This window comes from Hippocampus bargibanti, linkage group LG19 (assembly GCF_051943395.1).
Source record: "Hippocampus bargibanti isolate YZ-2025 linkage group LG19, ASM5194339v1, whole genome shotgun sequence".
NCBI lineage: Eukaryota > Metazoa > Chordata > Actinopteri > Syngnathiformes > Syngnathidae > Hippocampus > Hippocampus bargibanti.
The window spans coordinates 13628861-13647954 of NC_142752.1; the positions used below are offsets into that span (position 1 = coordinate 13628861).

Sequence of the window (19094 nt, forward strand, 5' to 3'; positions counted from 1 at the left end):
GTATTATTATTATTATTATTACAGTAAAGTCTCGTTATATCGATATTCAAGGGAGTCCGAAAAAATATCGATATAACCGGGACTAACGATATATCCGACCCTGTTTGCATGTAATTTGCTCCATGTGTGCATAGAAATAGTATTGATATAACCGGGACTATCGATATATCCGATATCGATATAACGAGACTTTACTGTATTATTATTATTATTATTATTATTATTATTATTATTATTAATTGTGTCTTATAGTTGTTCTTAATTTTCTCCAGATGCTACCAAGAGCTAAAGTCAGTTGCAGGAACCATTCAGCATCTCTTGTCCACTCCGGTGTCTGTGGCGACAGCTTTAAAAGGCATCCAGAGAACGTTGGGAAAACCTCTGCCTTTTAAGGTTAGAAACACTGCATCACAAATCATTTTCTAACTACCATATGTTGCACCAAAAAAGAAAAAACACTCTGAAGTATACGTCTGTGTAAGCTCTGTCGTACATGAATGGTCAATCGATGCGGTTTCTTCAGCCGTCATCTGAACTTCTTTGAAGGTGTCGGACGTTTCGCTTCTTATCCAAGAGGCTTTGTCAGCGAACTAAAATTTGATGGTAGTTTTGGTCCAATATATACATATATATATCCCTACTGTCCAGACGTGGCGGAAAGGGGAGTAAAATATGCTATTTTCATAAAACAGCAAAACCCTTCACTAAATCGCCATGGTGGAGTGAGGTTTAATTTGGATCTTACTTACAACAGACTTCTTAGGCAGCATAGGCTTAGCTATGCTGATGAGGTGATACCAGAGAAAATGGGGCAATCAGGCCAGTCATAGACCCCATACTCAGGCTGGACAATAAAAATAATCATTTAGGACAATAGAAGTAGTCTTATCATTGGATAAGAACCGAAACATCCGACACCGTCAAAGAAGTACAGATGACGGCTGAAGAAACCTTCTCATCGACTCTGAAATTTGTTAAATAAACAATAACACAGACATTCATTACACGATGCCTCCATTCACCACACAGTATAGAATTCACAAATGCATTTGAATCTCGACCTTAGTTTTTCTTCTGGAATTTGGACATTGGACGTGTGCCTAAATAGATCTCTTCTGAGTACTCTGGTTTCCTTCCACTCTCAAAGTATGCATGTTAGGATGACCCAAGTGAGAGTGATAGTAACAGCAACTAAAGATACAAAAGTACAGCTAGTTGTACTCGCGTTTTGGTCATGAACTCACACTTATAGTTCTATTTGCTATCTGTCTAGCTGGCTATAAATTAGCTATCTAGCTAGCTATTAGCTAGCTAGCTAGATATTAGCTATCTATCTGGCTGGCTATCTAGCTGGCTAGCTATTACCTATACATTAGCTAGCTTTCTATCTGTTTGAGTTACTTATTACAGTACAATTAAGATGAATTAGAATTATACGCCCTGTACTGACTTATTATTAGTATTAGTGTATCTATCCCGGTCAAGGATGACGCTTCGTACTGATGTCACAACGTTTATTATGAAACACTTATTATTATTATTATTGTGAAAAACTATAAAGGACATTAAAACAACAACATTACAATAAGTTCGACAAAACATTCAGTCAATAAGGAAATTAATAACGTACTGTGTGCACCTTATTAACCGAAAGTAGATAAACGACGTAGACTTGAAACATTCGTTGCTCTGCTTGTCTCTCTCTCGAGACTTTCGTTACTCTGCTTGTGTCTCTCTCTCGAGACTTTCGTTACTCTGCTTGTGTCTCTCTCTCTCGAGACTTTCTTTCTCTATCTAGCGGTCACTCTCCTTGTGTCTCTCTCTCGAGACTTTCGTTCCGTCTGTCTCGCCGTACTTGCTTTTATCTAAAACACCTGACACGGAAGCGGAAATAATAATGACAAACATTATAAATAAAGTATCAAAGACGGTTTTTAGAAAAACACACACATAGTTTCGCATAGAAACATTAAACACTTTTACAGAACAACAAGTCTAAATAAATTATATTTTTGTTGTCGTGGCAACCAATGACAAGATACCCGCCAATTACTATTAGTATTAGTATGATGATGATGATGATGCTTATGGTTATTGTTATTTAGTTGAATAGAAGAGCTCAAACTCCAGATCCCTGTTGCTTAATTGTGCACTTGCGTTGTGTAAATAGTGTAGACTGCTTTAGTTTTGACCATTATGTAACTCATTGTTGTTCAGCTGTGCTCTTCCATTTTACTCCAAAAAAGATGAGCCCAGTGCATTACGCAGTACAGTCCCAGCACAAGCTGCTGAGTGGTTTATAACAGGTTGTGTTTCAGAAATTAATGGGTGGGGTATGCCCTCTGCACCTCTGAACATGTACTGTATGCAGTCCAAGAGTTGTGTTATGGTATTATTAATAATAATAATAATAATAATAATAATAATAATAATAATAATAAATATAATAGGGGCGGCCCGGTAGTCGAGTGGTTAGAACACCGGCTTCACAGTGCAGAGGTCGCTGGTTCGCATCCCGGTCCGGCCTCCTTGTGTGGAGCTTGCATGCTCTCCCCGGGCCCGCGTGGGCTCCCTCCGGGCCCTCCGGCTTCCTCCCACACTCCAAAAACATGCATGGCAGGCAGATCGACCACTCCAAATTGTCCCGAGGTGTGAGTGTGAGAGTGACTGTTGTACGTCTTTGTGTGCCCTGCGATTGACTAGCAACCAATTCAGGGTGTCCCCCGCCTCGTGCCCGAAGACAGCTGAGATAGGCTCCAGCACCCTCCGCGACCCTAATGAGGAATAAGCGGTACGGAAAATGGATGGATGGATAATAATAATAATAATAATAATAATAATAATAATAATAATAATAATAATACATTACATTTTAAGTGCCTTTCAAAGCTCTCAATGACACTTTACAGTCACAGACAAGCATAGGTACTATAATAAATAAAATACGATCACAAATAGAATACAATAAATAAACTGCAATTATAAATAGAAACAAGAGAGAGAGCTACACAGAAAATGCCATTTTAAATAGTTGGGTTTTGAGATGGTACTTGAAGGTGGGAAGAGAATCGATGTTACGAATGTTGGGAGGAAGTGAGTTCCAAAGTTTGGGGGCAGAGCAGCTGAAGGCTCTGTCACCCATCGTGCTGAGACGGGCAGGGGGGGGGGGGCACACAGAGGCGGAGGAAGGAAGAGGATCTGAGGTAACGAGAGGGAATAGAAATTTGAAGAAGGTCAGATAGGTATGGCGGGGCAAGGTTATGGATAGCTTTAAATATGTAAAGACAAATTTTAAAGTTGATTCTATATTTGACCGCCAGTGGAGCTCTTGGAGGACGGGTGTGATGTGGTGAAAGGATGAGGTTGTGGTTATGATCCGGGCTGAAAAATTCTGGACGCGTTGATGTTTGTGGAGAAGTTTCTGAGGGACACCAAAGAAGTGAATTGCAATAGTCAATCCGGGAGGTGACAAGACTATGAACGAGGATAGCAGTGGTGTGAGGAGTGAGAGATGGGCGAAGACGATTGATATTGTGTAGGTGGAAGTACGCAGACCGGGTTAAGTTATTTATATGGGAGTGGAAAGATAGTGAGATGTCAAGAATGACACCTAGACATTTCACCTAATGGGAGGGAGAAACGGTTGAATTGTCAATAGTGAGAGAGAAACGGTTAGCTTTGCTCAAGGTGAATTTGGTACCAACAAGGAGAATTTCAGTTTTTTCGCTGTTAAGTTTGAGGAAGTTATGGGTAAAACCAGGGAATTATATATATCATAGCTGAATTGACGAACCCGCCGCATGTGAACCGCAGCAACTGAATTCTGGTTGTTTGAAAATGCTGATCCTAACGATGGAAACATTTCTGTTTTTAATTTAAAATGGCTTAACAGAACAAGAATCCTGGTTCTTATCTTATTCTTATATTTCTTCTTCTGGTTTCTTCGGACAAATACTTTGGTACACTACAGCACTTTCTTGAGCACGCTCATGAAGGTGGCCACCGCTTGTAACGCACTATAAGTATTTGCCCGCTGCCAAACTATATTGAACACAGAGAACAAGGATTATGGGTGCTGAACTCTTTTTTTATTTGCTATAATTTGAATTCATGCTTTGTTAAAACATATGATCTAACTTTATTTAAATCCATCATTATGTTCCAGTTGGAGATTGTTGCGAAGTGTGCATCGCAGCTCAAAACTTTGAGTCAAGCCCTGGATGTAAAAGACTTTACTTTGGATCACACATTCAGTTCTTGGAAGCAAGAGCTAGTCTGTCTTCAGATTGTTGGACTTCGTACGGACGTTAAAGAAAGTCTCCTTGACGCCTGGGGACTTGTTCTGATGGCAAACAACGAGCTGGATACACAGAAATCTGGTGAGATTATGTTCAGTCTCATACAATACACTTTAGCATTTTATAATTTCAGAAGTCGTCACTGGTGAAATAAAGTACAGTGATACCTTGGCTTACGAACTTAATTGGTTCCCAGACAGACTGTGTAAGGTGAAGTGTGTATCCCAAAAAATAATTTCCCATAGGAAACCATTAAAATGATAATAATCCGTTTCCAGGTCCCCATAAAACATAATTTTCTACTTTCTAATTTTCTAAGTCTTAATTACACAAAATGTACCTTAATGTATGTATAATAAATTTGCTATGGTATTATAATTAAATAAATAAACTGTACTGTATAATAATATAATAATTTTATCTAGTTCCTCATAAATTGTGTTCTGTTTAGCTGGGTCAAGTATACAGCTGGGTTGTGCGGGTTGTTTGTGGAGCATGATTGATGGGATATTTAACCTTGCAGTCTACACTCTGCCTTTGAACTATCAAAATTGAAACTCTCACTGTCGTCTGCCTTTCTCTTTAATGTTTAACCCCCCCCCTGCTGTGTTCTTGACCAATCATATGGCTTTAACCAAAGACTGGGGGCGGGGAATAGAGGACAAAAACAGTCGGCTGCCAATTTGTTGTTAGAAAAGTTTGTATGCCAAGGTTATTTTTTTACAAATTTAACGTTCGTAAACCGAAGAGTTCGTAAGCCGAGGGGTTCGTAAACCGAGGTATCACTACAATACAATAAATAAAAATATTAAAATGTTGGGGTGAAGGCGACTGCAAATATGCAAAGCCACAGCTGCCCAACTGCGCATTTACAGGAGTTGTCTGCGATTTTAATTTAAATTCTCAACACTACATCAGAGTTCCTTTCACTGGCTCCCTTTACATTTTAGAGTTCTTTTCAAGAACTGTCCTTGCCTCTCCGAGCTCATCCACCCCTACACACCTTACCGGTACCTCAGATCTGCTGACCAGTCACTATTTAGAAGTACCAAGAACAAAACAGAGGCTCAGAGGATATCAAGCCATTTCCGTTGCTGGCCCCACTCTGGAATGACCTGCCACTGAACGAACATTCGGCAAGCCCCCTCGCTGCCCATCATTAAAACCCATCTCGAAACTCACTTGTACTCTTTGGCATTTGACTCAGCATTATTCAGACTTATTTACTTACTTACTCCCTGGTATCTGTGTAAGCTCTCAGTCGTACAGGAGTGCTCCATCGATGAAAAGGTTTCTTCATCCGTCATCTGTACTTCTTTCAAGGTGTCGTACGTTTTACTTCTTATCCAAGAAACTTTGTCAACAAACTAAAGTCTGACTGGTAGTTTAGGCCCTATATATATATCCCTACTGTCCAGACATGGCGGTGCCGGACTCTGCGCTTGCAAGTCGAACCATATCGCCTTCACATCAAGAGAAACCTAGATGAGGGTGCTTCCGCACCTGATGAGAATGCCTCCTGGACACCTCCCTGGTGAAATGTTCCACGCATGTCTCACCAACAGAGGGCGCCAGGGACGACCTAAAACATGCTGGAAGGGACCATGTCTCCCAGCTGGCCTGGGAATGCCTTGAGATTTCGTAAGAAATGCTGGAACAAAAGGGGGTGGGGAGAGTAATGTCAGGGCTGAGGTACTCATGCTATTGCCCCTGCGAACCACTCCAAATAAGTGGTAGAACATGGATGTAAAAAATGCATTGAGAAGTCTATTGAGAAATGTCATCAAGTAAATCTGAAATAAATGAATCAGAATCAGAATCATCTTTATTGCTAAGTATGTAGAACACACAAGGAATTTGTTTCCGGTAGAACACGCTGCACTAGTATCGTTGTCAAAAAAACTGCTAAGTTGCACTATACAGTTCCATTTTGGCTACTGTTGAAAGAGTTCAAAGAGTTAATGGCTTGGGAAGAAGCTGTTTAAATGTCTGCTGGATTTGGTGCGCATGGATCGGTATCGCCTGCCTGAGGGGAGTAGCTGGAAAAGGTGGTGGGCAGGGTGCGGAGGGTCCAGTAGGATTTTCCGCGCCCTAGTTTGGATTCTTGCAGTGCGCAAGTCCTCGAGAGTGGGTAGGGCGGTGCCAATGATTTTTTCCGCCGTCCTAACTGTCCGTTGAAGTCGGATTTTGTCCATTTTTGCGGCGGCCCCGAACCAAACGGTGATGGAAGAGCACAGGATGGATTTGATGACAGCCGTGTAGAAATGTTGCAGCACCTCCTGTGGCAGGCCATGCTTCTTTAGCAGCCTCAGGAAGTACATTCTCTGTTGGGCCTTTTTCAGGATAGAGTTGGTGTTGACCTCCCACTTCATGTCCTGGCAGACTGTGATTCCCAGGAACTTGAAGGTCTCAACGGTTGACACAAGGCAGTTGGATAGTGTGAGGGGTAGCTGTGGTGATGGATGTTTCCTGAAGTCCACGATCATCTCAACTGTCTTGAGCGTGTTCAGCTCCAGGTTGTGATGGCTGCACCAGAGCTCCAGCTGCTCCACTTGTTGTCGGTACGCAGACTCGTCGTCGTCTTTGATGAGACCGATGACCGTGGTGTCGTCTGCGAACTTTATGAATTTGACAGCTGGGTGCGTTGAGGTGCAGTCGTTCGTGTAGAGAGAGAAGAGCAATGGAGAGAGGACGCATCCCTGCGGGACTCCAGTGCTCGTGGTTCGTGTTGTGGATTATATATTTCCCAGTCGGACCTGTTGTGTCCGTCCTGTCAGGAAGCTGAGGGTCCACTGGCAGATCGTGGGGGACACACCAAGCTGGAGAAATTTGGGGATGAGGAGTTCTGGGATGATGGTATTGAACGCAGAGCTGTAGTCCACAAACAGGATCCTTGCGTAGGTTCCTGTGTTGTCAAGGTGGTCGAGGATGTGGTGCAGTCCGATGTTGACTGAATCCTCCACTTAGTTTGCGTTAAAGCCCAAGGACGTCTTTATATTGTAGTCCTCAACACACAATAAGACAGACCCAAACAAAAACACCAGATGTATGACATTGTGTTATTCGTGAACCTCATCGGCGGAACCAATGCATTTCAAGCAAAACCTCCATCCATTTTCCACCGCTTATCCGGAGTCGGGTCACGGAGGCAGCCGCTTTAGAAGGGAAACCAGGACATCCCTCTCTCCAGCCATTATTTCCAGTACTTTCTAGCGGATCCCAAGGCGTTCCCAGGCCAGCTAGGTGACATAGTCTTTCCAGGGTGTCCTGGGTCATCTCCGGGGTCTCCTGCCAGTGTCACGGGCCCGAAACACCTCACCAGGGAGGCGTGCCACCTCACGTAGTGAAGGAGAAACGGCTCGACTCTGAGCCTAACCCGGATGACCAAGATTCTCACCTTATCCAAGGGAGAGCCTTATATCCTGGAGCTCGTTTCTTCGTTAGGTATGGCTTAGGACGTAGATCAACTGGTAAATTCAATGCTTTGCTCTTTGGCTCTGCTCCGTCTTCACTGCAACAGACCGATACAGAGCCTGCATCACAGCATACGCTGCACCGATCCACCTATCGATCTCCCGCTGCCTTCTACCTTCATACGCGAACAAGACTCCTCCACTCTCTTCAAGGTCTCCCCCCGCAAACTGAAGAGGGCACTCCACCCTTTTCCAACTGAGAACCAACATTTTATATTTGGAGGTGCTGAGCACACCTTTCAAGGACTCCAAAGAGGGTGGGCATGTATGAACTGATGTTTGGTGCATATGCACAAACCGTCAGGACCCATCTCCCAACCCGAAGGCTTTAACAATGGTCACTTTATGAAAATGGAACGCGCTTGGTGTGATAGTTTAGGTTTGTGAATAAATGTGTTTTTTCTTCTAAATTTCCACTTAAAAAGTTTTGACTGGACACCGGCTCCGTGAAATTCAACCTTACATTTCAAGGACAACCGACACCATTTTTTTGTTTCCTAACTGACGTCAGAAAAAAATAGTTTTATAGGACGTCAGAAAAAATCGTTTTATAGCATCTAAAATACCTAAAACACACAGGCTGATATTTTTAGTCAAGTGAAAAATACTAATAAAAATGACTTAAAGTGTCCCAAAACTACTTCAAAATTACCTCAGAAAGTTTCAGTTTCAAAATTTCCCGCCCCCTTGTTCGTGACGTCACGCCAATACATCTTGCCTTGCTCGAGATTCAAAACAATGGCTTCAGATTCGGAGAAGATGCTTTCTTGTTACTCATCCAGTAATGAATATGATTCAAATAGTTCTGAAGAGGAAAGCATAAATGTTTGCAATCAATTAAAGAAGTCCTTCCGTGTCATTTTGAGGCGTCTGGACTCCAAATGTAGCACCCAGAATATGCACGAGATGGCGCCCAAGCTCTGTTGGAAATGAGCTGATTTGTCTGCTGGGAATTTGTGTCAGCTAGTATCAAATAGTAGTCTTGGTGCAACACACAACGATTCACCATCGCATTATGTGTTTTCCTTCTAATTTCGCTGTCAACACGGATCAACATGAAGTTTTCAGACCAAACAAAGTACTCTAAATGCATTGTGTGTCGCTTTCTCAGTCAGGGACGTTCCAGACGTGACATCACGTCAGGCATCGTCACCGACTCAAAGACAAGACTTCCTGAATATTCAGCGCAAGTCTTAAAACGTAAAATATAGCTATATCCGGTGGAATCTTTGTAAAATACGCTCATTAATTAGTAATTTGATGTGATATTACAAATTCATGACACAACTTGCCCGGAGGCGTCGGTTGTCCTTTAAGCTGTCAATACAAACAGCTTTCAGTAGATGGCATTGCTGCATCATTTTGGATTCAAGAACAAAAGTAATCATGAAGTTCAAATGGACAATCTTTTCTTGAAACAAGATTATTGTGAGATAGAAGTGCAAACTGATAAATAAGCAACTAATGTCCTTATGTAAAATAACTCAATTGACTGAATATCGTGTGGCACACCAGCCGGACGTGTAAACAATAACCTCCATTTTGATGTCTCTACCCATCAGCAATATTGGAAACGTTGGTGTCAAGTGTCGAACGCCAGCAGCGCCTGATGACATCCTGCGGCCTCTTAAAGACAAACAGCTTGTCCAAAGAGGATGGACCAGAAGAAGGATTACCCCTGTCGCAACAAGAAATTCAGCACCTTAGCCGCAGGGCTCAATTATGGCCTCTGGTAGAGAAAGTGGCTGTACTCAACCATCTGAGGCTCAGTACAGATTTATTGCAACTATCTTTTTCACATGGGTAAAACTTTACTCAAAACAATAGCAAAACAAAGCCATGGCCCACAAGTATTTATTTATTCATTTGTTTGTTTGGTTTAATGGATTCACAGTGACCAAGAAGCCCTGGACAGCTTGTGCCAACAAGTCTCCAGGCATGTCCGCTTTTGCCTCCAGTCCACACCAATGAGTGTGACTCAACTTCATCCAATGTGGTTCATGATCAAGAGTGAAAGGGCAAGTATCAGGTTTTAAATTTTGGGATTGTGATTGTATTATTTTTTTTTTTTTAGAATGAATTTAATTGGTTCTGGAAGAATTTTTCTTAACAAGGAATAAGTTTTACATGTAATAACAGTGTTTGAAACTCATGACAAAAAGTTGGCAGACAACTGTGAAAAGTTGCCTGCCCAATTTTTCACAACTTGAAACACAATAAGACGACTAATCGCAAAAAAAAAACATTGTTGCAAAGTAGAAAGGATTATTTTAATTAAGGAAGTACCTACCACAAATGCTCCCTTGCTTAATGTATGGTAAATATGCCTTGCTGAAGATTTTGCTACAGTTGTCGTTTGTTGTCATGGTGCACAATGCAATGTTTGTGTTGCGTTGTCTGCTAAAAGCCACGTGCACTGCTCTTTATAAGCGCCTTTCAAAACTCTCAAGTACACTTTACAGTCACGGTCTAGTCCGAAGCAGGCTTCTGTTTGGCTGCCGTGCCCCGTATGCAAATTGCCAAACGAACGTTCGTTGGCTTGTCGCGATTTGCTTGTAGCTTTTGCTTTATTGAAGAAAACAAACGTTTGATTTGAAAAAAAAAAACATTTTTTTTTCTTGAAGTTGTCGGCCACCCGGGCCGAGACGTTTTGAAACTTGTACGCTCGACGTAAAAGTTGTACGCCCCGAGCCTCCAGGCAGACGTTATTTCAAACACTGGTAATAACCGTAATTTTTCTAAAGCATGAAATGCTTCAAAATATGCGCCAAATACTTGTTACAATTCGATTACTGCACAATATACAATACGCATAATGTAACACGCATTATGTACAAAGCAAAGAATAAAGTAAAGAATAACAATCATGGTAGTTTCACCTCATATTTTTTTTGCCATCTTTGAGTGTTTTTATATGTGTTAAGTAATTGGAGGGGCATCATCTATGAAAAAATAGAATACCATTTATAATAAGAATAAGAATACATTACATTTTAAGCGCCTTTCAAAGCTCTCAAGGACACTTCACAGTCACAGACAAGCATAGGTACTATAATAAATAAAATATGCTCACAAATGTAATGCAATAAATAAAATACAATTATAAATAGAAACAAGAGAGAGAGCTACACAGAAAAGGCAATTTTAAATAGGTGGGTTTTGAGATGGGACTTGAAGGTGGGAAGAGAATCGATGTTTGAATGTTGGGAGGAAGTGAGTTCCAGCTAAAGGCTCTGTCACCCATCGTGCTGAGACAGGCAGTGGGGGGGCACACGGAGGTGGAGCGAGGAGGAGGATTTGAGGGAACAAGAGGTAATAAAAATTTGAAGAAGGTCAGATAGGTGTGGGGGGCAAGGTTATGGATAGCTTTAAAGGACAACCGACGTCTCCGAACAAGTTGTGTCCATAATTTGTAAAATGTCTTCAATGACTTCTACTGAGCATATTTTAATAAGATTCCACTGCATATGGCTATATTTTACGTTTTAAGACTCACGCGGAATATTCAGGAAGTCTTGTTTTTGAGTTGGTGACGAGTCCGTACGTGACGTCACGAAAGGAACGCCCCTGACCGAAGAAAAGACGCATTGTAGCGGTCCTTCCATCACACCAATGTATTTTGCTGTACTTGTTTGGTCTGGGGACCTCGTGTAGCACCCAAAAGCCGGCAGATGTGGGCGTCCAAGCTCCATCTAAGGAATTTATCAGCCTGCGGAAATGGAGGTGGCCACAGGAGGTCGCCATTTTGTGCCTCTTTTTTATTGAGACCTCTCCCCTCAATGTTGCCTCATAATGGCACAGAATAAATTATGTAATCGATTGCAAACATGTATGCTTTCCTCTTCAGAACTATTTGAATCATATAACTGGATGTGTAACATGAAATCATATTCTCCGAATCTGAAGCCATTGTTTGGATTCTCCAGCAATGCAAGACGTCTTGGCATGAGGTCACAAACTGGGGGCGGGACTTTCTGAAAATGCCCAATTCGCAGCTCAATTTTTTTGCAGATTTTGGACACTTTAAGTCATTTTTATTGGTGTTGCATTTGAATAAAAATATCATACTGCGTTTTTTGGGGAATTTTAGATGCTATAAAACGTTTTTCTGATGTCAGTTAGGAAACAAAAATGTGATGTCGGTTGTGCTTTAAAGTTGATTCTATATTTGACCGGGAGCCAGTGGAGCTCTTGGAGGACAGGGTGATGTGGTGAAAGGATGAGCTTCTGGTGATGATCCGGGCTGAAGAATTCTGGATGAGTTGAAGTTTGTGGAGAAGTTTCTGTGGGACACCAAAGACAAGTGAATTGCAATAGTCAATCCGGGAGGTGACAAGACTATGAACGAGGATTCCAATGGTGTGAGGAGTGAGAGACGGGCGAAGACGATTGATATTGCGTAGGTGGACTTTGCTTAAGGTGGATTTGGTACGAGGAAAAATTCATTTTTTCGCTGTTGGGTTTGAGGAAGTTATGGGTAAACCAGGACTTAATTACTCTGACGGTTTTTCTTACAGCAATTAAAAACATATTTTGAAGTCTTTAGTGCACCCCCTTGTTATTGTATTACAGTAAAGTCTCGTTATATCGATATTCAAGGGAGTCCGAAAAAATATCGATATAACCGGGACTATCGATATATCCGACCCTGTTTGCATGTAATTTTCTCTGTGCGTGCATAGAAATAGTATCGATATAACCGGGACTATCGATATATCCGATATCGATATAACGAGACTTTACTGTATTTCTTATCATGTAGAGTTTTTTTCATGTAATACTTGTGATGTTTATCCCCAACAGCCGGTGGAAGAACTACCATTTGTATGGTGTGAGCTCCTGTCTGAGGCTTTGGCTGCTCTGTGGACAAACAGCGCAACATCTGACCCTGACCGGTGGCTGAATTGGAATCTACTCAATCCTGAGAAACATCCTGATTCAGAGTTACATAGTGCAGCAAAAAATATGGTATTGGCTATCAAAATATCTTTTGATATGTCTGTGTATCTCCACAAAAAATGTTTGTGTCATAATGTCATTTATTTTAGGGACCAGCTTTATTCAATAAAGCTGTGTGGTCACATTGTGCCCTGGGGGTGCTCAACAACAGTGCAACTGTAAGACAGTGGGAACCATCAGGGACTGCTCTCTTCTTTGTCTCAAATGTGACCCTGGGAGAGTGGAAAGAACAGATCCAACAACTCCAGGATTTGTCTACAATCTTGTGGGACAATATGGATTTTCTAACACTGGCCGACTTTCGGTAACAATAAAATATCACATATTTTTTGCACTATAAGGCGCACCAAAAAGCATTCATCTTTCTCAAAAGCCGACACGGCACTTTATATATGGTTTTGAAGGACAACCGACGCCTCCGGACAAGTTGTGTCCATAATTTGTAAAATCACTTCAGATGACTTCTACTGAGCATTTTTTACAAAGATTCCATAGGATTTTACGTCTTAAGACTCGCGCTGAATATTCAGGAAGTCTTGTTTTCGAGTTGATGACGATGCCTGACGTCGCATCACGTCTGGAACGCCACTGACTGAGAAAGTGACACACAATGCATTTTGGGTACTTTGTTTGGTCTGAAAACTTAGTGTTGATCCGTGTTGATGGCGAAATTAGAAGGAAAACACAAAAATAACGTGATGGTGAATCGTTGTGTGTTGCATCAAGACTACTATTTGATACTAGTTACCACAAATTACCAGCAGACAAATCAGCCCATTTCCAACGGAGCTTAGGCGCCATCTTGTGCATTGTCTGGGATGCTACATTGGAGCCTTGACAGCTCGAATTGATACGGGAGGACTTCTTTAATCGCTTGCAAACATTTATGCTTTCCTCTTCAGAACTATTTGACCTTCTAAAACTCGCCATTTTCATTTTGAAGTAGTTTTGGGACTTTTAACAAATTTTTATTGGTGTTTTGCATTTGACTAAAAATATCTGCCTGCATGTTTTGGGTATTTTAGATGCTATAAAACGTTTTTCTGATGTCAGTTAGGAAACAAAAAAATGGTGTCAGTTGTCCTTTAAAGTCTCTTGATATTATTCCCCATTGAGTTGTTTCGCTGTTGGTGTTTTTATACAATCTGTTAAATAGTATCAGCAGAAACCGATTGTAATGTAAAAGGTTTCTGCCTCACACTAATTTGTATGCGCATTCGCCGACACGCACTGAACTACTTTTCTGACCTCTGCGCAGGCATGAAATGAAGATAATATTTGTGACAAGTTCATCTGCAGCGGTTATGAAGCCTCCATAAAAATATAGTCTTTAGAGTAGTGCCATCTTACGGATGCATAGCGGAACCACAAACTATCATATCTTCTATTCTATGCCTCTCATAATGCAGTGCGAACTATACAAGAAATCTGTTTTAAAAAATAGGATATTCATTGAAGATGTGCCTTACAGTGCAGAAAATGTAGTCATACTGCTAAACTACAGTCGATGTCACTGATCACAACATTTCTCTTCAGAGGCACAGATTTGAAGCTCCAAGGTGCCATCCTACGTCGACAATTACAGAGTATGGCACACATGTTACCTCATAGTTTGCAGGAGGGTTATCTGGCTCGCTGTGAGAGTCTGGTTGAGAAACCCAGCTCACGGATTGCTGCTGAGGAGATACAGAAATTTTTCAGCGACTTCATTCCCCCTGAGTTGCTTCCTGATGGAATAATGGATGCCTATATTGCCTGCCTGACACAGTATGTTGAAAACAAAGTTCATGGCACCAACTCGGTGGCCTACGCTGGCGCCTTCTGGGTCAACATGGGGTTGCTTCATATGAATTTATGGGCACCCCAGACCATCTTTGACCCAGCCGTCAAGAGAGCCTACAAACTAAATTATGCCCAGCACGAGGTAAGTTTTTAAACTACATCAATGGTATACCTACAAGAGACAGAACATCCATTTCTGTTACAAAAAAGTGTTTGTCTTCTTTTAGTTAGCCAATTTGCAGACAGAGTGGAAAGTACGGAGCCTGTCCTCTGAGCTGAAGACAGGAGTAGAGCTCGTGGAGAGTAGTCCCACTGATAGTCTGAAGCATCCTCGAATCAGGTCTGAGCCAATAGAACATCCTGCATGCTTTCATGTGAATGTAATCCATACACTTTCTTATTTTAAGACGCATCAACTGACCTCTCTACATCGTATGGGTTTGCTGTAATAGAAAATCAACTCAGACTAAATAGTTACCATGTTAACAAAATGTTACACCATTAGATCCAGTGCCACAAAAATTGATTCAATATTTTTTGTTGTTGTTTGACACAACCACTTATGAATATATGAAGATCCGAATTGTGACTGTGGAGTTATCAGACAGTCAAAATTCACACTGGCCATTTTTTTTAAACATGGTACAGTGATACCTCGGTTCTCGACCATAATTCGTTGCAGGGCCCTGTTCGAAAAGCGATTTGTTCGAACACCTCTTTGCTCCTGTCACTTGCGAGTTGACAGCGGGGGGCGGGGCTGACTCTGACGGCCGCCCTCCACCTGCTGTGAATTCTCTAATCACGGACACGGGGCATTTATACGGTTCGCAATCACCTCGCCAATGCCGGATGATTGACTCACCTCGCCACCGTACCTGGACTCTTCCTTCGATGCGCGAGTGTATCCGGTCCGAGGTATTTTCCCTGCGTCCCGTAAATTTACGTCATCTTCCGGGATTCTGTAATTTTGCACCCTTTTGCGCCATTTGCTTTTTGGCGTAGTAAGCGGGTCGGATCACCCCCTGCCTTCTTACTCGCTGTGTTTTCTTTTATTTGTGAATAAACATTCTGCTTGGGTAGTACGTCTCTGCCGCCTGCTTTGGGATTGGATTGGATTGGATTGGATATGCCTTTATTAGTCTCACAGTGGAGAAATTTACATTTCACAGCAGCAAAGTGATGAAAGGAATGAAAGTAGAAAAATGAAATACATGAGCTGCTGGAAAGGCAGCCACTCTCGCGGCGCCGTCTTGAAGTCAAAAGAACAAAAAAAAACTCAATAACAAATAATATGACAGCATAGAGACAATATGACAAAACAAAGACACAGAGAGACATTCATTCTTCAGGACTTGCTGTACCCTCTTTGTGATGACATGAAGCAGTTCTAGATGAAAGAGGAGAGGATCAAAGCGTCTTTCCACCAGTGGATCAGGGACATCATGGTGGAATGTGCATGTCAACTACAAGCTAAATGTTGAAAGCAAACACGCAGCTGTAGCATCCATTGACGAAAAGACATTGTCTCACATCTCCTGTTCCACATAAATCTGCTTCAATTCCAAGCCGCAACAGTTCCACATACACATCGGCGCTCTGCGCCGACGCTCCTTTCTTCTTATTGCGGGTTCCTCAAGCCATGCATCCATCCAGCCGCAGACCGTCCAACGACACTGACCTTTCCGCTAAACAAAGTGGGCCTGTGAAGATGCTGCCCATTACAGGCGCAAAAAAGCACAATGGCCCCTTTGGTGTCCAGCGATGGCAGTCGAATGGCTCCGACATTCCTCCCATTCAAAAACAGTACTGGCATATTCATGCTGCCGAAAAGGCGAAACCGCTCAGCACAGTCTCCTCCTTGATGAATGTCGTGGTCAAAAATGCTGAAAAACAATCTGTATCCGTTCCACACGATGCACAACAACACAAAGTGACAAAAGAAAACACAAAACAAGACAAAAACAACCAAAAAAAGCAAGGCTCATGAGAGCACTTGCTGAGGCTGCCTACTCGGGCGCCATCTTGGACTTCTTCTTTCCCAAACATTCCACTACTTTCCGACGAGTCAGCTGCCGTCACTCTCGCTCGGAACGTGACTGCTACGGATGACTTGGCTACAGGATGTTCTTTTCTCTTAAAATATCTATCCAATGACACTTGCTCTCACTCCCACAGCCACATCACGAGATTTCACAGCCTCCTTATTCTTTAATATCGTACTGATCGTAGATTTCGCCATGCTGTATTCCCTAGCCAGATCAGACACTCGCACACCTCCTTCATATTTTGCGATTATTTCTTTCTTAAATGCAATAGTTGTACGCACTGCTTTTCTTTTGTCACTTTTAGCAGCACTTACTTTCTTTGGAGGCATGATTAGGGGCTAAAACTCTTCGTACACCTATATTAAACGCGAGAGCAAAACGCAGCACGTCTGCAAGCGACAACAGTTGGTCACGGAGAGAGCGATACACCCGTACGCCGCTCAGCACCCCACCCTCGCGTACGCTCTCACGCGTCGTATTGTTCGAACTATGAAGCAAGAATTTCTCGAATATTTAACTGTGAGGCGTTCGAGAACCGAGGTACCACTGTACTTGGAAAAATTGTGTTTTTCATCTACCTTTCCTCTTGCTAGCGTTGTTCATTTATCACACTTTATTGCACTTGAGACAAAAATTGAAAAACAGGTAACATCCGATTTACGACCAGCGCGAGTTACGGCCATGGCTGCCACCGCGATAGACAGCAACGCTGTTGAACTCTGCAGTGTGTTTGCGATGCATTTGGTAGAATAAAAGACTCGAGATAGTCCTTCTTGTTTAGATTTGTTACGTTCCGAACGAGGCACAGAGCAGCCGACTCGTCTGAACGAAATTGAATGTCTGGATCCCCAAGTAAGCGAAAGAGAAAGAGGTCCGTGCAGGATGATTTATTGAGAGACAACACAAAGCGCTGGTCCAAAAAAGAGGACCAGGGGAATAATCCAAAATAAAGAATACCAACAACAAGTGGGGGGGGAGGGGCGCAATGGGAAACCCGACCTGTATTCTACGCCAATGGCGAAAAGCAACTCGCACACGGTGGTGAACGGAAGGAACAATCCCGAAAGGATTACGGGATGTGGGGGGGCCTCGGACAAAGCACCGGAGATATAGAAAGTCCAGGGTACTACAAAGTACAAATACAAGTTGACCGCGTCCCGTTTTCATACCCGGTGTCCTGATGAAGGAGGTGGTGGAAGCGGGGAGGCACGGCTCCGCTCCCAGATGTCAATCCAAATGTGACAATATCAAACAAGTAGGATGTTTATTTCCCGGAGCAGCATTGCACAAAATGAGGATATAAAATAACTGTTTCTCACTCACACAGCAATCATGCTCGCATGCGTGGGAAGCCGTGCGTATTTCGGTCAGCAGAAAGCGTGTGCACCGACACAGTAACAAAGATCGATAATACGAAATATAAAATGATTAAAATGACACTAAAAGATTTGTAAAGGAACTGTCAACATTTTGGTATATAATAGAAAACATTTCTCTAAAACAACAGATTGACATCGTGTCCTATCCTGTCATATAAACCTCGCACCAGCCGTTTTGAATGCATTTCGATTTACGACCGACCGTTTGACTTACGACCGTTTTGTCGGAACGTAACCCGGTCGTAACTCGGATGTTACCTGTATCAGCATTTGTGCTGGCATAGTTCTTCTGTATTCTAAAATGTAGTGGTTTGTGTCATAGTGGATCCATCCATTTTCTATTCCGCTTATCTTTATGTTCTTATTATATGAAAAAAATAATTTGCATGTTGCACTCAACAATCAACACCTTTTTGGGATTTGTGATTATAGGTACCTATGGGTGCGTATGCAGCAGGTGAAGGCACAAATAGCCGAGCTTTCAAGGAAGCAGGCATTTCGCCCCCAAGAACCCAACTACGGAAGATTATTCCAGGATCTCCAGCACTATCTCTGCAGCATCGGTCAGCCATCATCAGTGCAAGATCTACTCTTACATTTACAGAGTGCACTGCGAAGTTCCTCGTCATTATCATGGTCGGCCATCCAGAGTCTATTGAAGGAGGAGATTGTGTGGCAGAACTCTCAGCATTGCTTCTACCAGAGGCTACAAGAGGATTATCTTCTTTACCCTGATGTTGTCGGTCCAGTGCAGACTGGAATTCTCCAGCTCCGATATGGCATGAAGCTGGTTGCCTCCCAATTAAGTGATTCTCTCTATCATGTGTCTGAACTTTCCAAACTGGTCTCCTGCCTCCTTTCCTTTCCCTCCCTGTCCCCCAGTATGCCGTTTTACCTATCCCATGCTGAATTACTCTGCTCCAAAGAATGTCAGGGAACTTTGCGTAGCCTTGGGCAGCGGCTGCCACAACAAGACCTTCGTGTGGATGTACCACCTTCCACATTACTATTCAATGCTCTTCTCTTTGTGCAGTGCCACGCACTTAGCACAGGACACTTCAGCGATGACACACAAAACATCTTTAGGCATATCTGTCAGGTCAGAGCCACTGAGTCGTTTGGAAAATCAGAATTTTGTTCCTCAAATCTTATTCTTTT

General features: G+C 42.4%; 1 protein-coding gene across 1 annotated transcript in view; it reads left to right on the plus strand.

The window, feature by feature from the left end:
- The window catches only part of mdn1 (midasin AAA ATPase 1), a 252083-nt gene that overhangs the window by 128761 nt on the left and 104228 nt on the right, over positions 1-19094 (plus strand). The window contains exons 55-63 of the mRNA XM_089022040.1: positions 273-393; positions 4166-4379; positions 9334-9574; positions 9666-9789; positions 12575-12739; positions 12820-13034; positions 14267-14654; positions 14740-14852; positions 18369-19035. Of these exons, the coding sequence (XP_088878166.1) occupies positions 273-393; positions 4166-4379; positions 9334-9574; positions 9666-9789; positions 12575-12739; positions 12820-13034; positions 14267-14654; positions 14740-14852; positions 18369-19035 (2248 nt within the window). The remainder of the gene's footprint in view (positions 1-272; positions 394-4165; positions 4380-9333; positions 9575-9665; positions 9790-12574; positions 12740-12819; positions 13035-14266; positions 14655-14739; positions 14853-18368; positions 19036-19094) is intronic.